The 18077-nt window shown below is 42.3% G+C and overlaps 1 protein-coding gene across 1 annotated transcript; it reads right to left on the reverse strand.

The window, feature by feature from the left end:
- Positions 1 to 442: 442 nt before the first annotated feature.
- On the reverse strand, positions 443 to 16629 carry GOLGA7 (golgin A7). Its single transcript, XM_015408171.1, has 6 exons — positions 16540 to 16629; positions 14934 to 15066; positions 10416 to 10568; positions 5976 to 6077; positions 4166 to 4229; positions 443 to 1497 (listed from the first exon to the last, which is right to left on the reverse strand). The coding sequence occupies exons 2-5, from the start codon at positions 15042 to 15044 to the stop codon at positions 4182 to 4184; spliced, it is 414 nt and encodes a 137-aa protein (XP_015263657.1). The 5' UTR covers positions 15045 to 15066; positions 16540 to 16629; the 3' UTR covers positions 443 to 1497; positions 4166 to 4181.
- Between the last annotated feature and the right edge of the window lie 1448 nt (positions 16630 to 18077).

The raw sequence follows: 18077 nt of genomic DNA on the forward strand, positions 1-18077 counted from the left end.
AGTCCTGTCCAATATGTATGTAGGTTACACAGCCTGTTATAAGAAGCAAAACCAGGATCAATCCTATACCCCAGCTTGATTTGTAGAGGATATCCTAAATTCCTACAAAACACCATTTTCAATTGTGGAACAAAGAAATTGCAGTATTCAAGTCACTGATAGCAAATGACAGTTTATTTAAGAAAAAACATTACTAATCCATTCATTAGTTTCTGGAAAAAAATGATTGTAACGGGTGCAAAAGGCAAAACACTGTTACTGATTAGAAAAAACAAGTATTTATACAATTAAAATATTGAACAGATTTCTAGAGGGGAAAGGAAAGAAACCAGCAAGGAGCAGGAATTGAAGAGTAATTAGCTTGAAGACCTTGATCTAGTATTGGCATCTCTTGTATCACTTATAGGTCAAATACTCTGTTTTGAAAGCTCTCTTGTTTGAGAGCTCTCTTGTTTGAGAAGTCTGTTAGGACTTGGTGACTCCAAGCAGCAGAGTGACCCTGCTAGCTTCTATTCAAGCTTGTACACCAAAGCACCCAGGGAGAGGGAATGAACAAAAAAGGAAGAACACAAAATATATCAAACCAACTTGATTCACCAGAAGGTATTTACTCCAAAGACTAATGTCCCATATGTTTTCACAAGCATTTCTGGAGGAATGTTTGAATGCAAGTGGAAGTCCTACCATGTATTGCAGAGACATACTTTTCAGCAGTTTGTGGGAGGAGATGAAGCGCTATCCGTACACCATTTCTAGTTCAGTTACCAGCTTGCCCTAAAAACTTATAACAAAGTTGAGAAAACCATTTATTACCTATTTGACACATTCAACACCAAGAAGGGGTGGAGAGCACGGGTGGTTACATTTACTGGTACAGCATCCATTTGAGTCATCGCACATCCTCACATCTAACAAAAGAAGCAATGGACAGTCTGCACTCTCAGGTCTGCAAAGACGAAGCATGAGGCTCAAGTGTTCCAAAGATTACACCAGCTCTTATGTAAGCGTTAAGGTAGCCCTTTGCATTAGTTTTTTTCTTGCCAACCTTCAACTCCTTTGTCTTGAGGCATTTTGAACAACTGAGGTACACCATCCTGAGGCTCAAGTGAGTGAAGTCGCATTTTCAGAAGCTCAGTTGCTTAGGCGGTTTGCAGCTGCCACGTCGTGAATGCAGCAGACAACAGAAACCCCCCCCCCAACAAAACCCAGCACCCACAGAGGAACTATGGTGTTCTCAAGAGATTCTTTACAGATTCCACGCAGGTTGATCAGAGCTGCTGGCTTCAACGGAGAAGTCTAGTGATTTGGACAACATCACCACTTAAGGCTTACCATAATGACACAAAATGGATGCTGGCCAGCCCAGCAGGTAGCTTCTGAGGGAGCAGGATTTCAAGAAGTCAGTCCATGTGGTAGATGGCACCGTAGATTTGGCGGTGACAGAGAGGAATGATGCATCAAGAGCGGAAGTAGGGGAACTATCGAACACACTGGACCCTAAAAAAGAAAAGAAAAACACAAGGCTAATGGATGATTCAAAGTGTGCTGTACATTTTAAAAACAATTCTTCTCTAGACTCTCAAAGAAGAAGGCAACATATTCATTGATCAAAAGTACTTCCACTCGTGACCGCTACAGGAGTCTACAGGAGCCTGCTTCTCCAAAAGTGACCCTTCCTACCTTCAGTGACAATACTAGCCAACCCCCTCCAATTGTGCATTTGGAGAACGATTAGGGTAAGTTGTGGCAATAAGGAACATGGCTCTCAGCACCTTCTCTTAAGAAGTTTACCCTTTATGGAATGCTACCATTTTAAAACCGAAGCCTAGAAAAGAACACCTCTGGCTTCTGCACCCATCTGTCACACTGTTTGAGCCAAGTTCCATCAATACCTCCTTATATAAGAAGGTGGCTAATGTTCTCTTAAGCTCACTCAATAAGCCAGTAAAGATCTCTCTCCACGTGACTGCTGTAAGACATGGAACTCTGCCAGAGACTGAAGAGCCTCCCTAACCCCTAATCCCTGTCCCTATACCATCATCCACAAGAAAATGCTTTGTACTCATGAAACCCTGCCAATTTTGTTATGATTTGTTCTAGCCTTTGAGTTAATGGATGAATAGAGTAGCCTCTCTCCAAGAACACAGATGTCAGCCATCCCACCTTAAATTACATTACAGGCAAGTAAAACCTCAGTTTAAGAGAGCTACCCAACAAATGCCCAGGGCTTGTATCCATAAATCAGGGACCGGCCTACCTGAGGGACTGCCTTTCCCCGTATGTTCCCCAGAGAGCACTGCGATCAGGATCCCAAAACCGCCTGGACCTCCCCGGCCCTAAGGAAGTCAGGTTGATAGTAACCAGGATGAGGGCTTTTTCGTTTGTAGCTCTGTCCTACTGGAACGAGCTCCCTGCCGAGATCAGGGCCCTGCGGGACTTGTCACAGTTCCACAGGGCCGTGAAAACAGAACTTTTTAGGCAGGCGTTCCGATAGGAGCAACGTCTTACCAGCAGCGCCCTGTGTGAACTCTGATCCAATACGACCTAACGCGGTGGCACCGCTGATTGTTTCCCTAAATTGCACTTTAGTTTTATCGCCATCTAATGAATGTTTTATATTGACTGGTTGTGTTTTAACGGATGTCTTATATTTTTATTGTGAATGTATACTGCTTGTCAGTTTTTGGAAGCCGCCCTGAGCCTGCCTGGCGGGGAGGGTGGGGTAAAAGTGAAATAAATAAACAAATTCTATATCAATTTGATAAGCAACAGCTCCCCAAACTCTCCATTTGGGTGTCCAACACCTATCGCAAGTGATTCATTACAGGAAACATATGTAGCAGGAAATCACTGAGAACAAGTTACAAGACCACTGAGAAGCTCAAAGAGCTTGGAAAGTCCATTCCCTCATGCTTGGGCACCCACACTATATTATTCAACATGAACTCTCTCAACAGTTTCCAGACTTGTGGTGGAAGGAACAGGAGGAGACTGGGAGCAGGCTTTGGAAGCCAGAGAGTTTACAAGGCTTCTCTTCCTTTGACATTATCTTTTTGAAGATCTTTGGAATGCTACACTGAACTAAAATATATGTGCAATTAATTAAGCCCTCCAGAAGTTTAGCGTCAGTCCACCTCCCTCCAGTTCAGGCATTTCATGGTTGTTTGAACATCAACAGTGTAGGCGCTTCATGTGTGTAATTGCTCAAAATTCCCAGAAAACATTAGCACTAGCAGCTGACAAATGAGTCATATCTAATGGATTGTGCCAAACAGATGTGGCTGCAAGAGGAAAAAATGCACTTGAACTATTGAGAACAGCAGCCATCTTCCTCCTGAGTGTTAACAGATTAGCTGGACATCAGCAAATGATTTTTTTTTTTTAATTATAAACTGCTCTGAATTCACCCAAAAGATACATGCTGGTGCCAAGGACAGCCATAAGCAAATATTCTCCTCCAGGGGACTCATGAGCATTTTGGACACAAATTGCTTGCAGAACCACCAAAATTAAGCAGGATTAGCCTCTTGTTAAGTTATTAAATGAAAGTAATGAAATGGCAAAATTAGCCTTTAATGTGGAAAGGGAAGGAGTTCCAGAGTTTTCCCACTTTTGCATACATCTTTCATTAAGCTCCCAAGGCAGAAATAATATCATGGAGGAAATTGTTAAAGTGACTATTTAGCCCCTGTGTAGGACAGACCAGGACTCTTGGCTGCCAACTTTTTTGTGGTCAAGTCGCACTGCCACCAGCTGACCCACAAAGCCTCTGCAGCGAAACTGGAGGTAGGAGTGATGTGTTGCTTCCAGGATCTGTACCACAAAGGGTTTCCTATGGCTCTCACTTCTAGTTCCCACCAGCATCTTTCATATATTTATTTTCTTTACTGCTTTTGTAACTGGAGTCATAAACAGCAAAGCTTTCATATATTGCACCAACCTTTTTCCATATATCAGGCATAGTTTTCACACTGGGATGACACTAAATGGATTAGAGGTTACCATCTGTCTATCCCCCAAACTGTATACAATCCTGCTCCCTTGTATGCCATTCAAATATAACACTTGGATTTAGCAACATTAAAAGCTGGATTTTAATAACATTTAGGGCCATATGAGATAAATCACAATACTATACATATCAGCTCCTTCTGCAAATATTTACCTTGGATGCCACAGGCTTATCTTCCACTACTCACACCTCTGTCTTCATAAATGGTAATTTCAATCTGCATTGTAGGGTTGTTAAAGAAACAGACTGCAGATAAGTCAGCAGTTTAAAAAGAGCAAGATAATAGAGAAGGTTCCTATACCACACTTCTAGTTAAGGGATAATCCTTGTTTCTTTGAGCCAGCTCACATGCTATGCTCTTGGATTCCTGAAGGGAGCAACATTGTTCCAATCTGCTGTTCCTTACAGGCAGAGAACAGTGGGAAGAACTTAAGAACTAACATGTGTTTCACCTTATTCCCAGGAAAGAAAGAGTTCCTGTTTCAGACTGACTTTCAACAGGATTAAATCCATGCCACAGGGAAGGGATTGTTCATCAGGCTCTTTCATACCTTGTGTAGCTCATTAGACAGCAAAAGGAAGCTTTCTCCCTTTCCCCCAAGATTTCAAACAGGCACAGCAAAGACGGCTTACCTGTGGATGCTCATCAGAAGAAGGAAACACATAAATCCAACTCCATGCACAGCCATGAGAAAAAGAGGACCTATAGTACAACATGCCTTTTTCGCTGGTTTTGTTCTTCAACTGACAGAACAAAAATCTCTGCTTACACCTAGTCAGGAACCCACATACCTAAGGGACCGCCTTTCCCTGTAAGTTCCCCAGAGAGCACTGCAGTCGGGGACCCAGAATCAGCTGGCCCTCCCGGGTCCTAAGGACGCTAGGCTGTCAACAACCAGGGCCAGGGCCTTTTTGGTGGTGGCCCCTGCATGGTGGAATGAGCTCCTGGAGGAGATCAGGGCCCTGCGAGACTTTTGCAGTTCTGCAGGGCCTGTAAAACAGAGCTCTTCCACCAGGCTTTTGGGAGCCGCCACCACCAATGAAGAACATCAGTTGGTTAAAAGAGAGAGGGCCCTGGACCCTGAAAACGTCCATCAACAGCCTTAAAGAACAGCAAACCCTGCAGGGACATCCAACTAACACTGAGAGCTGACTGCGAGCATTCTAGACTGGCTGAAAAAGCTATATGACTATTAAGAAATACTAGCACTTTATTGTGATTTTATATTTGTTTTAACTATAACTATGTTCTAATGTAATTATTTTTATGTGAGCCACCCTGAGCCAGCTTTGACCGGGAGGGCGGGGTAAAAATCTGAAAAATAAATAAATAAATCAATTAATCTGCACACTTTTTTGAACAACTAACTAGGCAATTCTTGCAGTGAAGATATTCCATTGCAGGCTGCTGAAACGCACTGGCAGGCAGTGTTGCCTGCTATGCACAGAACATCTTCCCCAATCCAGCTAGCCAATGGATCTGAAGCATCCCACAATCCCCCATTTTTTGAAAAACAGAGTTGTCATTTCTATTGGGAAATTAACTTAGCATCTGTGTTGTCCCTTGAAGACTAATACAATATTTACACAGAAATATGAACTGAAATAATTTTACCCTGATGTAGTAGAAAAGAGCAAGTGTCCAGTAGCACCTTAAAGACTAACAAAATCTGTGGCAGGGTAGGAGCTTTCATGAGCCATAGCGAAGTGAGCAGTGACTCACAAAAGCTCATACCCTGCCACAATGTTTGCTAGTCTTTAAGGTGCTACTGGACGCTTGCCCTTTTCTGCTGCTACAGACAGACTAACACAGCTACCCATCTTTTACCCTGATGCATTATGCTTCAGGAAAAGTCCATCATTTGTTTTAGTAATGTGGTCTCTTTTAGAGTCTTGAAGACTGAGCTATGATACATTTCTGAGGACAATACATAAAGATCAAGAAACTATTGAAAAATGATACAACTCTTAGTCCTCTCTCAATTGGGTCAGTCAGGAGGAGTCCCTGTGGGGCGTAGATCTTTTCATTTTGTTCCTGAATGTACTTGGCAATTTTCTTCAGAACCTGGAAAAAGAAAAAAACCTATAATATTTGCATCAGTTCCATCATCATCGATATATCGAAGTCTTAACATTGCCAAATCTATGGATACTTAAATCCAGAGACTAGAGCTATGAACAGACAAAACAGATCTTTCTACAAACCTAAGGAAAGCCATAGGTTTGGAGAAAAATCTGCAACTGAAACATAATTATACTGGAGGGATAAGTCACCCAAATAATTAAAGCAGCACCTGTATGTTTAAGAAACAAATGCCCTCTGTGGCCATTGCTAGGCAACCACAACAGTATTACCAGTTAAAGGTAGGCTGGCAGGTAGGTGGGAAGGAGAGAAGGAAGCAGGAAAAGGGGAGAGGCTATGAGGGCTTTTAGGAAAGGGAAAGAAGAAATAGCAGTGAAGAGGGAAAGGAGATGCCCCCCTGCAATTCTTGTGGTCCCCTGCTTGTCAAAAACTCATTTTTCTTAGTGTGTTATAATACAACTTGTGTTAGTCATATTATTCCCCTCTTTATAATTGAGGAAAACAGAGGCTGCAAGGTAGCAACGGGCCAAGAAAATTCCCTGTTACCATTGTTAAATTTCAGACACTCAGCTCTTCAAGGGCAGATATGTCTTTTGCTTGTATAAGGCTATCACTGATGGCTCTGTATACACCATATCAAGTTGTAATTATAGTATCCTATACTATACGAAGCACACCTTGAAGACTAGTATAGTATAGTTAAAACCAGTATAGTATAGTTAAAACCAGATACAGGCCTTAAGGTTCTATCCACTGAACCATGCTGATAACAAGGATTTAGTACCCTGTCAAAAATGCTGCATTCAAATGTCACAAATAAATCAATTTATTTATGAAGGCCATGAATCTGGTTCCACATCTGGACTGTGTGATGCCTCCTTCCTCACAAATCATGCTGAGATGGAAAGAGAAGTCTTCAATCCCAATTAGTCATGACATCCTAATGTGGACACCTATACAAACTTAGGATACCTTCTCTCTCAGATTAAAGGGTAACAATCCCAGATAATGGGGGGAAACTAACCCCAATTTATCTGAATGCAGGAGGTGCCTGAACAGTATGGCTAATTAATTAGCTGAAACTTTTAGTTTTCAACCTTGGCAGCCTGCAGGAAAACAGTGTGTCAGACTATATTTAACCAGCCTTATGCCCATCACAAACTAACTGAAATTTGTTTTGCAACAGCCAAACAGTTTCTCCGGTGAAACTGACTTTGGGCTTGGTGATACAGGAGTCCAGAATACTATCACTGTGAAGTATATGAATCAAACAACCTGAAAGGACAAAAACCTGACTAACACTAAAATGAACATTACACATTTTCAAAAGAAGTTTACCCCTTTCTAGCTTATCAGAGATATCAGTGTTTTATCTCAGTTCAGGTAACATTAATATGCGACTGCAGTAACTTTGTTTCAGAGATCTGTATTAAAGGTACAAAAACAGTGAGAGCAATGAAGCTCATTTCAGCCAATATACTTCTCAACTCCTAATCTGTTATGGATGGATAACTGAAGTAATGAATGTTATGGTACTCTGAATACTTAGGAAAAACACCACACAAATACTAATTATTGCTATTACCTACACCCAGCTTTTAACAGGAGTGACTTGTGTATTATTACTAGAACTGGATAGAAGATAACCTTTTGACTCAAGCTGATATCTAAAAACAGTAATTTTACAGTTTGATCCTGCTAAGTTTAAGCACTGATGAATGTATTTCATATTAATGGTCAACTCAGAAGAATGTAAGAAAAGCTGCACTTTATGGGCAGATAGGCCAAGTTTATTCAGATAACTTTATTGCACATAAAATTCATCACTGTATTCTGAAGTAGCAGTAAGAGACTATTCATTCATAGAAGAAATTACATACAAGTATGACCTTTGCAGACTGTTTTTTTTTTTTAAGACAACTTGGAAAGCTTATGTACTTGATAGACTCCAAGTACCTCTTCTCCATCTCTATAAAAGCATAGTATCTCTTCTCTATAAAAGCACCGTTTTTAAGCTCTTCAAGTAGTATAGAACTGGCAGCAGACTCAGACTGCACAAATCAGTAACAAAAGCACAATGACTATATATGGAAGAATGATTTATTACAAAAGTAAAGATCCTTTACTTCTGAAGCCAGCTATTTGCCCAACATTTAGATAGCCGCTATAAAGCCAAGAAAATGGTCTTGGGTAGAATTTTTCCATCTCTTTTTTTTAAAGTCGCTCAGGAAAGTAAATATGATTAGATAGCCAGCTGGCAAGCAGGAACAACTCTAGCTAATGCTGTTATGGAAGAGCCAAGAAAAACATTCCCATTGAGGAGAGAGGGAACCCCTGTATGTTGTTGAAAATAGGAAGAAATACAACATGAGGGGAGTTTATGACAAGCACTCTACGGATGTGAATGAGTTTCTCCTGGTGTATCTGAATGGCTGCCAAGTAAAACAGAGAGGTCCCTTGCTCCAAGTAGTATTAATTCTAGGCCCTGGGATACTGTGGCAGCTCTGTGGCAGCTGCAGACATCACTCTTACGGAGACAAAGTTTACTCACCACAGTGTACAAATATAGAGCACAACTCAATGTTTCTCATCTTCATGGAGTTAAATGAAACATTGGGGGGGGGGGAATCAGCTTAGTCCATTGTTGATAGCTTTCCTTTTTGTAGAATTTTAAGAAGTCGTTGGAAAAGTCATTTTGATGTTTTAAGACAGTGATCTTCAGTAGCTCAGGAGCCACGTGTAGCTGACAGGCTACCTGTGGCTCTTGCCCAATGTGACACCATTCACATGTACCAGTAAAGTGATCGGGATCATTGCCCAGCAGGGTCTGGTATTGCCAGGCAGTTACCACCTTAGAACAGCCACTACTAGAGGACAGGTAAGCTGAGATCCCCCTTGAGTTGTGGGCCTCATTCCAGGGACAGAAGGGTCAGTCCCCTCCAACAGTCCCCTCTTCTCTGCAGCCTCTGTGTTCTCATCTCCACACAGGGCAACTTCCAGGACAACAGCAAGCGGACTGCAGAGAAGAGACAGTATAACTACCACAGCAGCCACCCCCCCCCCAAAAAAAGCAAGACAGCTACTGTGGGGTGGTAGTTTTCCCTTCTCTACAGCCAGCTGGTCCTCTTCTGGGCACCAGAGCAATCTCACTCTCTTGCACGACCTGCTGTGCCTTCTGCTAAGGAGAAGGGCAAGATGGAAGAGCTTCCCCTCACTCCAGATATACAAGAGCTGGCTAAGGTTCAACAGTGGTGGGAAGAGGCAATCCTACATATCAAAGGTACTCTGGTAATTTAAAAATTTAGGTATAGCTACAATATTATTAGGCATCTTATATTATTGTACACATGTTCGGTGGGGCAGCAAACAGGGCATACAATAGTTATGTGGCTCTTTTGATTGCTGGTACTTGTGTATATGGCTTTAATGTATGGAAGTCCTCTCTGAGAGGACAACTGGGCCCTTTCCAGTTCTTTTATCAAGAGCCCCATAATTTACAGTTAAGCAATGGGGACAAAAGTTACCCTAACCTCCTCCCTACAAAATTACTATAGGAAGTTGGTTTTAATGAAAAGGCACATTTTTGGTTTTTAATGATGTTATTTACCATTAAGGTATTACATTAATTGTGTCTGATTCAGCCTTTGGCCATATCCAGTAAATACTATTTATACATTTGGATGACAGCTTAATAAAGAAAAACCTGAATGGTAACTGAACATGCCAACATGGACACAAGCCACCCTAGACTCTCACTTCCAATATGCCTTCTCACAGAGGTAAGCAGATTTGGACTTAGCGGCTGTTCTCATTACATGCTTGTCTGAATCCTGGTTCTCCCAAAGTGGTCAATCTGTATCTGGGCTATATCACTTGGGGGGGGGGGGGGGAACACCGAAGTTTACATGATTCTATGGTCCTGAATACATGGAAAAAGAAAAAGAAAACTAGATGTCAATGAGAAGGGTTCTAGCCAACTTTCTCCATGCCTTGATATGTATGCACAGGGTTTGCTTGTTTTTAAATTTTGGGCCATTCTGTCAACAAGCAGCCCCTTGGCAATCTGAAGTCACACAGACCAGGGAGGCCAATCACGTCCTATTTTTTTTACTGACAATTTAGAAAGAACAGCACCACTATCTATTGTCGGGAAGCTAGAATGGTAGCATTCAGCATAGCCTGTGACACAAAAAGTTAGTCTTTCAGGTACTATTGGACTCTGCAAGATACTAATATGGCTATGGTCAGAATTTCTCCCTCCCCTCAGTAGCCACAACACACGTTTCCTTCTTTTCAAGAGGCCACAGAAAGCTAACATACCTTTTCATAATGTGTCTCCATGCACAAGAATATAGTGTAGGCAGTCAGGCATGCCAGGCACCCTTCAAGATAAGACTGGCTCCCAAGCTTCTCTGCTTCTGCATAAAGATTGTTTAGTGTTCGCACCGTTTCTTCAAATTGCTGCCTGTCAATCTGAAAAATGCCATCAAATTCAGAAGTTAATGCATGCAGTGTGGCTCCTCTGTCAAACTGATTTCCTGCACGGTGACAGTTGCTTAACCTCCACAGCAAAGGACTAATGGGTTAAACTTGTGTCTTTAGAGTTGAATGTTTCAGCACAGACTACAGATTATGTAGGCTCTTGAATTACAGGTTTTGGCAGAATACAATCAGGTTCAGTAGAGTGTTTTAAGGTACATTATGCAGCTACTGTTGATGAAAGCCAACTAATAAAATTAAGCTACCAATTGCCATCATTAGAGCAATATTCTGCTATGGGGGCACAGTGCTGGCTCTACTTATTTTGATCTACCCCTGCAGTCAATATAGCAAGTTTCAGAAGATAAATTATCCCATTAATGTTTGTCAAGTACTAGCTGGCCAGCAGCTTAAGGAGCACTGGAGACCAAAGACACAAGGAGGCTCCAAGAAGCACTTGATTAAAGTAGGAGTGAGAAGACATACCAATGCAAGGGAGACTGGTGACCTCATTAAGCAACAATGAGGGCTTCGTTATTCTCACAACAATTAAAGATGACTACACTGTTGCTTCAGAAGCTCCTTCTCTTTGTTTAAACTCTGAGCTGACAGCATGTGGTACTTGGAACTGGAAACCTAGGCTCGGACAGGAACCTTATGCCCATTCACGTGACAAATTCCAAACTCAAAAGAACTCAGTAAATACACACACAGGCTCAAGCAGTGAAGCCACTCTCAGTCTAATGTTAAAGAGCTCTTTTGGACTTCTTGGAGAAAGAGCAGCACATAGGTAACTAAGAAACCCCCAGTTCAAATCTCATCTCAGCCACTAATTCATTAGGTGCCCTGGAAAAGTCACTGTTCTCAGCCAAAATCCCTCCTCCTGCAGTTCTACAAGATGGGGATAATACTGGCCTACCTTAGAGGAAAGGTTATGAGGATGAAGTATATGAAAATCTTATATGTATTACATAATAGGTAAATAATTCTTCAATTCCGCAGGGCCTGTAAGATGGCACTGTTCCACCAGGCCTTTGGCTGAGGCAGCAGATGTCCATGCATGGCCTCCCTGAGGTTTCTGTCACCCATCTAACAACTTCCAGCCATTTTTTTTAGGTCACCAACGAGCCAGGGAACCTCTCGCAACTGCTAATTTTCTGCTCTCGGGCTGTGACCACCATTTTAATGTATATGACGGTGTTTTTAATATTTTAATTATTTATTGTACTACGGAAATATTGTTACATGCCATGAACCCGCTTGCAGGAAGGGAAGGCTATAAATATGAATAAATAAAACAAATAAATAATAATAATCAGTATCCTACTAAAAGCATCCGTCCAATTCTAGATAAAATGCTCTTAGCATTAGCCTAAATAAAAGATTTACCTGTGAAGACAAAACATTTCAATTACTATAATCCCAATATGCTACTTCCAGGGAACCATTCCATATCAATTTGCCAATCAAGAAACCTTTGCTTATTACAGAGAATTCTGGGGAATGTTTGAAGCTACGCTAGTCACACAGGGCACTGCTGGGCTTGATCACCAGTGTGAACCACAGATGTCCCCAATATACCCAATGCTCCCCATTGGAATAGTGAGAGATGGGTCAGAAAAACTTCTCATTTGGAGACTTCCAGCTCATTGATGGGTCACTATAGGTCTAAGGGCGAGTGTATTTCAGCAACTGTGTTAAAAATATTTTGCTTGGGCAGAGATGCGAAACTCTACTAAATTCCATAACTTCTTTTTCACAATCAGCACAGATTAAAATGAGAACGATTTTGAATACAACCTTAAACCAACAGTCTCCTCATGCCCCAAAGCAAGACTCTGGAAGGCAGGTAATATGACAGCTGTCTTAGTCAGACTCTATAATGAAAAGACTTCCACACAAACGTGACACTATGAGCAACTCGCCCACTTATTATCTACTCTCAGATGTCCAGCAGGATCTACTAGTTCAGTGAACTTGTAAACAGGAACTGACATCCATTACAGATGGCAGAAAGATTTGAATATCTTCGCTTTCATTTGACATCCTGAGAATTTCTGCACTAATAGCTCACGCAAGGATGAGTCCACAGCCTAAGGAGCCACTTATATGAGTCATATGTATTGAGACATCTTCAAATTTCTTCAGTGGAAGAATAGGCAACTGGAGGGATTTCCCATCTGGTACCTAGCATACCCCCCACCCTTTATTATGCACTGCAGAAACCCTCCCCCAGACCAGGATATAAGGTTTCTTTAACTCCCTCCTCCCCAGAGCAACAGAATTCTCTCCTTACGCACCCCAGTTGTCTTTACACAACACTGGAAATAAGGATACAGGTATAAAGTGCAACAGTTGAAAAAATATGTTTGAAGAAGAACTTCTACCAATCCTCTGCTGCTGTTCACTAGGGAGGAAGGGGTTAAAGAGTCTTGGGTTTTGGATCAAACTGAGCCAATATTGCTGTTCCTTCAGTTCCTGTCCAATTCATTAGTTGCTAATTAGTTGCTAAGCAGACCTTTAGAGAATACTTTCCCCCAGTTGTGTTAAGACTACTGCCTTGGTCTTGCCATGTACCATAGGTCTCTACCTCAATGTCACTCAAACTTTCTACTTTCTCAAAGTTAATTAGAAAAAAATTAAAGATCAATTAACAGGATTTTAGCCAGCCAATTTAAAGAGGTTAAAGTGCCTTCATTTAGTATGTAAGACTCAAAAAGGAAGAAAAAAGTTAAGTTGCAAGATACAAGAACTGTTCCTTAGCATTATCACTGCTGCCATATAATATTGGCAAGTATATTCTTTAAGTGTACCAGTAGAAAAGAGCAAGAGCCCAGTAGCATCTTAAAGACTAACAAAATATGTAGCAGAGTATGAACTTTTGAGTGAACAGTGACTCACGAAAGCTCATACCCTGCCACATATTTTGATAGTCTTTAAGGTGCTACTGGACTCTTACTCTTTTCTCTTGCTATACAGACAGACTAACACGGCTGCCCATCGTGTTTAAGTGTACTAATTCTTCACAACTAATATGCTATAATGTATGTGACAACACATTATTGAAGAGTTCAATGTTTTTAGTCCTACTGTGGCTGTGTGAGACTATTCCTGCCAGAGGAACACTTTGTTTACTGCAAAATTTATGCTTCCTATTTTCAAAATAGTCTACCTACCTCTGAGATGGCAAAAGCCATGTGGTAAATTAGCATGCAGTGCAGCAGTCTGCAACTCTCTGATACTGTGTATGTTCACAATTTTCCTTGTATAAAACTACATTTGGCATATTTTATAACTTTATATGGTAACCAACTATCATGTATATTTCAATTTTCCCAAAATCACCCCCCTCCCCAAAAAAGAAAATCCCAGAAAAACTGAGTTTCCGCATGACTTCAACATTTCTGGAAATTTTACATCTCTAGCAGAGGAAAACCACAATAACTTCAGAACCAAATACTAGACCAAGAATACTGGTGATACTACATTAAAAACATACTGGCATGGATTTTAACAGAAAATTGTTACTGTTAGCTGCCCCTAACTCTTGCTAAAAGAAAATCTGTAGTAGTTTCAAGACAACAGGCAGAACACTAGTTTTGGAGTAGGATGACACCTTTAAGCTCCCCCCCCCCTCTGAAATCTGGTGCATGGTGAAGAGAGCCATACATCAGTTTTGTGTACAGGCCCTTCAACAGCCCCAGCTTTTTGCTTGTGAGCTTCACAGATTCAGGGGAGGGGTTTTAACCTTCAATTAAAGTTGATAAACTCTGATGTGATTAGAGTTTGCAGATGGTCAGTTTTCCTGTCTCACTGCTAGCAATTGGGGTTACATGATTATGGCCATCTGACTTTGCACAGATTCAAAGCTTGTGAAGTTGACAGTGTATCCATTTCAGTTAGTAATTGCTTTCAATTGTGCTGTGATATGGACAGAGTCACAGTTGGAAGACTTCAGGGCTTTCTATACACGTTCTCTTGAATTTGCACAAAATAAACTGCTTTTTTAAAAAAACAGATAAGACACATGATTGGTTTTATAATGGTTTACGGTTAATCAAAAACAGATTAGCTAAAACAACACCAGATGTTTAGAGATTCATCATAACAGGCTCCACCAGATGCTCTGCACTCATAAGAACGCAACCATTTTGCTGCAGCACTCCCCACAAAGGCAGAAAGGCACTTTACTGGATGTAAGCTGTTGTACATTAACTCACAACATCCAAGAAAACCCTATAGCATCAGGAAAGAGTATGCAACACCACAGTGAGTTTGCCAATGTTAGTTTGGTGTTGCTCAGTTCTTCTCACTATGTCAAACTACAAACAAAGCTGATTAGAGCTGCCAAACACTTACCCGGTTCTCCAGCTCTGGAGGGAACTTGATCTGGAACTGGCACCTGGTGCCACTGCTGTAGTCCCGCTGGACAAAGACCTTACTCGCAACAGGCGGCTGCTGTGGCCTCATCTCGCAGCTCGAACTGGCCAGTCTGGAGGTAGAGAGATAAGACACTTAGGCACAGTGGTCCTTATGCAGACTCATTCAGGGAAGAAGACCCATCTCATCTCAAAGCACAGAGACCTCTCACCTATAAGTGGCCCCCATCAACCCAGACACCTCATTTCCTTTTTCCACATCCTTCCTAAAAGCCGCACTATTTCAAAGCTGCCTCTGTGTCACCCACCCTCCATTTTGAACTGCCATTCAGGAAGACCCTTTAGCAAAGACAGGTCCTACGACCAGTATTACACCATATGTGGTTCTCCCTTGGAATCATCTGTACACCTAACCAACTTTGCTCTAAGTGTCACCCTTAGCACACCAGGCAATGAGCCCATTTGGGCAACATGAGAATCAAATGATTTTGCCACATTTCAATTAGTTTAGGTACCTCAAAAGTTTCAAGATTACCATTTGACCTGCACAGATAACACTGTTACAGTTAAAACAACAAAGAGTATTGCTGTAAACACTGTTACAGTTAAAACAACAAAGAGGACCGCAACACTGCAAAGACTAATACATGTATTGCTGCTACACTATATAACTAATCAAAACACACCCTTAAGTGGTAACCTTTAAGCTTTGTTCTCTCCCCACCATCCAATAAAAAGTTTATTTCCAACGAAAAGAAATGGTACCAGCTGATCCTGTTCCCTGCTCCCTTAACATGCAAAACACAAACTTAATTTCAAACAATCCAGGAGGCACATCTCTCAGGTGTCTTTGCTACTTACCTTTCTCTGGAAGTGGAAACATTCCAATTTCAAAAAAAGTTCCCTGGTATGACAGGCAAGGCTTTTAAAAGTTATATCATAAATTTGTCCATCTTCATTTTTCTACAGCAGTCTACGACCATGAACCATGAGAAATCACTGGGGGCAAGAACAAGCTGGAAATCTATCTCCCTGCTTAGCTTCCAAGATCGGGCTCGCCTAGGCTTTCCAGGTCGGGGCACTTTCAATCCACTTTGCAACTGGATTTTACTGTGTGAAATGGCAAAATGCACTTCTGAACAGCCACTGGATTGAAACTGCATTATTTAGCATGTGTGAAAGCACCCAAAGTCTCCAGTTCAGCTCTCCCGCGATTGAAATATAGGACAAAGAACACTGGCCTCTTTTACAAGGATACTTGTTGAAAGGACGAAAGCAGAATTCTCTCAAAGACTTTATTAAGAACACTCCATCCCCCAAAAGCCTTATGTAAACGGGATTACCCCACACACCCTACCTCAAAATGATCGGCCCATTTCAAGACGCCTTCCCTTCCAATACCCATAATTTAGACTACACCCCCACTCCGCAATCTACGCAGATTGCCGCCACCCCTCCCCCACAGCCGCCGACTGCCAGCCGCCCTCACCCATCGCCCCTCACCAAACCCCGCCAGTCATCAGCCGCTCTCCCTCGGAAGAGAGAGACTTCTCCCCCACCCCCGTCTTCTCAGCCTCCCTCCTTACGGGCAGAGCCGGAGCCCCTCCGCCAGCGCGGCCGCCGCCTCCTCCACCTCCTCCGCTTCCAGCTTCTGTCGCGCCAGCTCCGCGCCTTCACTTACGTCTGCCGTAAAACCAACACTACACAGACCCCTCCTTTCTCGTCTCCCTCTCACCTACAGGAAAACAAACTAAACAGCGGTTGGGCGGCTGTTAAAGCACCAGCGCATGCGCCCTTTCCCCTCGAAGGAGAACGGAGAAAGGGGGGGTGCGCGTGCGTATAAGGAGACCCGGAGCGCATGCGCGTAGTTTTCCTTGCTTTAATTTTTCTCTTCCACTCCAGTTCTTCCTTCCCTCTTTTCTGGTTGCAGCTGCGCAAAGATTCTTGAGAGCGTGTGCCCCCTTTCCGCACAAGAGCGGGAGTGCTTTAATCCCGTTTAGTAGCGAGAGAAAGGGGATTTAAATCCAGCTGCAGCACCTGTTTGTTTGTTTTCTCCCCGAAGCGGAGGTTTTTGATTTTCGGTTTGCATTGCTGATATCCCCTCTTCTCCAATAGCACGCCTTATTTGTGGTGGGACTCACGGAGGACGCGCAAGCAAACAGTAACATCAGTTTTAAATTTGCCTCTAATAATAATTGTGTGCCATCAAGTGGCAGCCATAACAACCCCAGGACTATGCGGTTTTCCAGGCAAGAGCTGTCCACAGGTGGTTTTACCTTTGCCTAGCAACCCCAGCCTTTTTTGGTGGTTTGTCATCCCATGGTCAACTGTGCTTCATTTCCAAGTTCTGATAAAGTTGGACTAGGCTAGAGCATCACTCAGGCTGCTCTTCATGCCTTTGGGTCAATGTTATTTGCATTTTATTATCCTGCTTTCCCATGTCCAGGATGGTGAACAATTCCAACAAGGGAGCTGGCAACCTAGAGGGGCTGCTGGAGGTGTTCAAGCATAGACTGGGTATTCATCGACGTGGATTGCTCTAGCTCTGGATTTCCTGCACTGGTTGGGAGGGGGAGGAGGAGTGTTGCACTAAATTGCCTCTAAGGCTGCTTCCAGTGCTATGGTGATATGCATTTAAAAAATGAAATACAGATAAAATACCAGCAGCTCAGAGGACATATAAATAGCTGCATAAAAATAAAATATTAGCAGCACAGAACATAACTAGCACAAAAACAGATCATCTGGTTTTCACTGCAGCAATAAAAGATCTTCCCTTCATAGCAGACAATAACAATATAGAAAACCATCTTGAAATGTTTTTGCACTTGGCTCAGCCCTGGACCCTCCAAAAACCACTGAGCTCCGCAATCTAAATCTACCTTCACTAGGGATCCTCTCTGAGCCCCATTCCCTCATATGGAGGACTCAGACCCCACCTACACAGATTCCAGAATTTTTATTTCAAGAGCTGACACAAAATTATTCAGGATGGTGAGCAAGGTTGACTATGAAGAGCTCCAGGAGGATCTCCACAAACTAAACGAGTGAGCAACAGTGTGGCAAATGAAGTTCACTATGGGCGTGGTCAGACGCGCTGTTTGATCTGGTGTGTGACGGTTCA

Source organism: Gekko japonicus, unplaced genomic scaffold, assembly GCF_001447785.1.
Source record: "Gekko japonicus isolate JY-2015 unplaced genomic scaffold, Gekko_japonicus_V1.1 scaffold139, whole genome shotgun sequence".
Classification (NCBI taxonomy): domain Eukaryota; kingdom Metazoa; phylum Chordata; class Lepidosauria; order Squamata; family Gekkonidae; genus Gekko; species Gekko japonicus.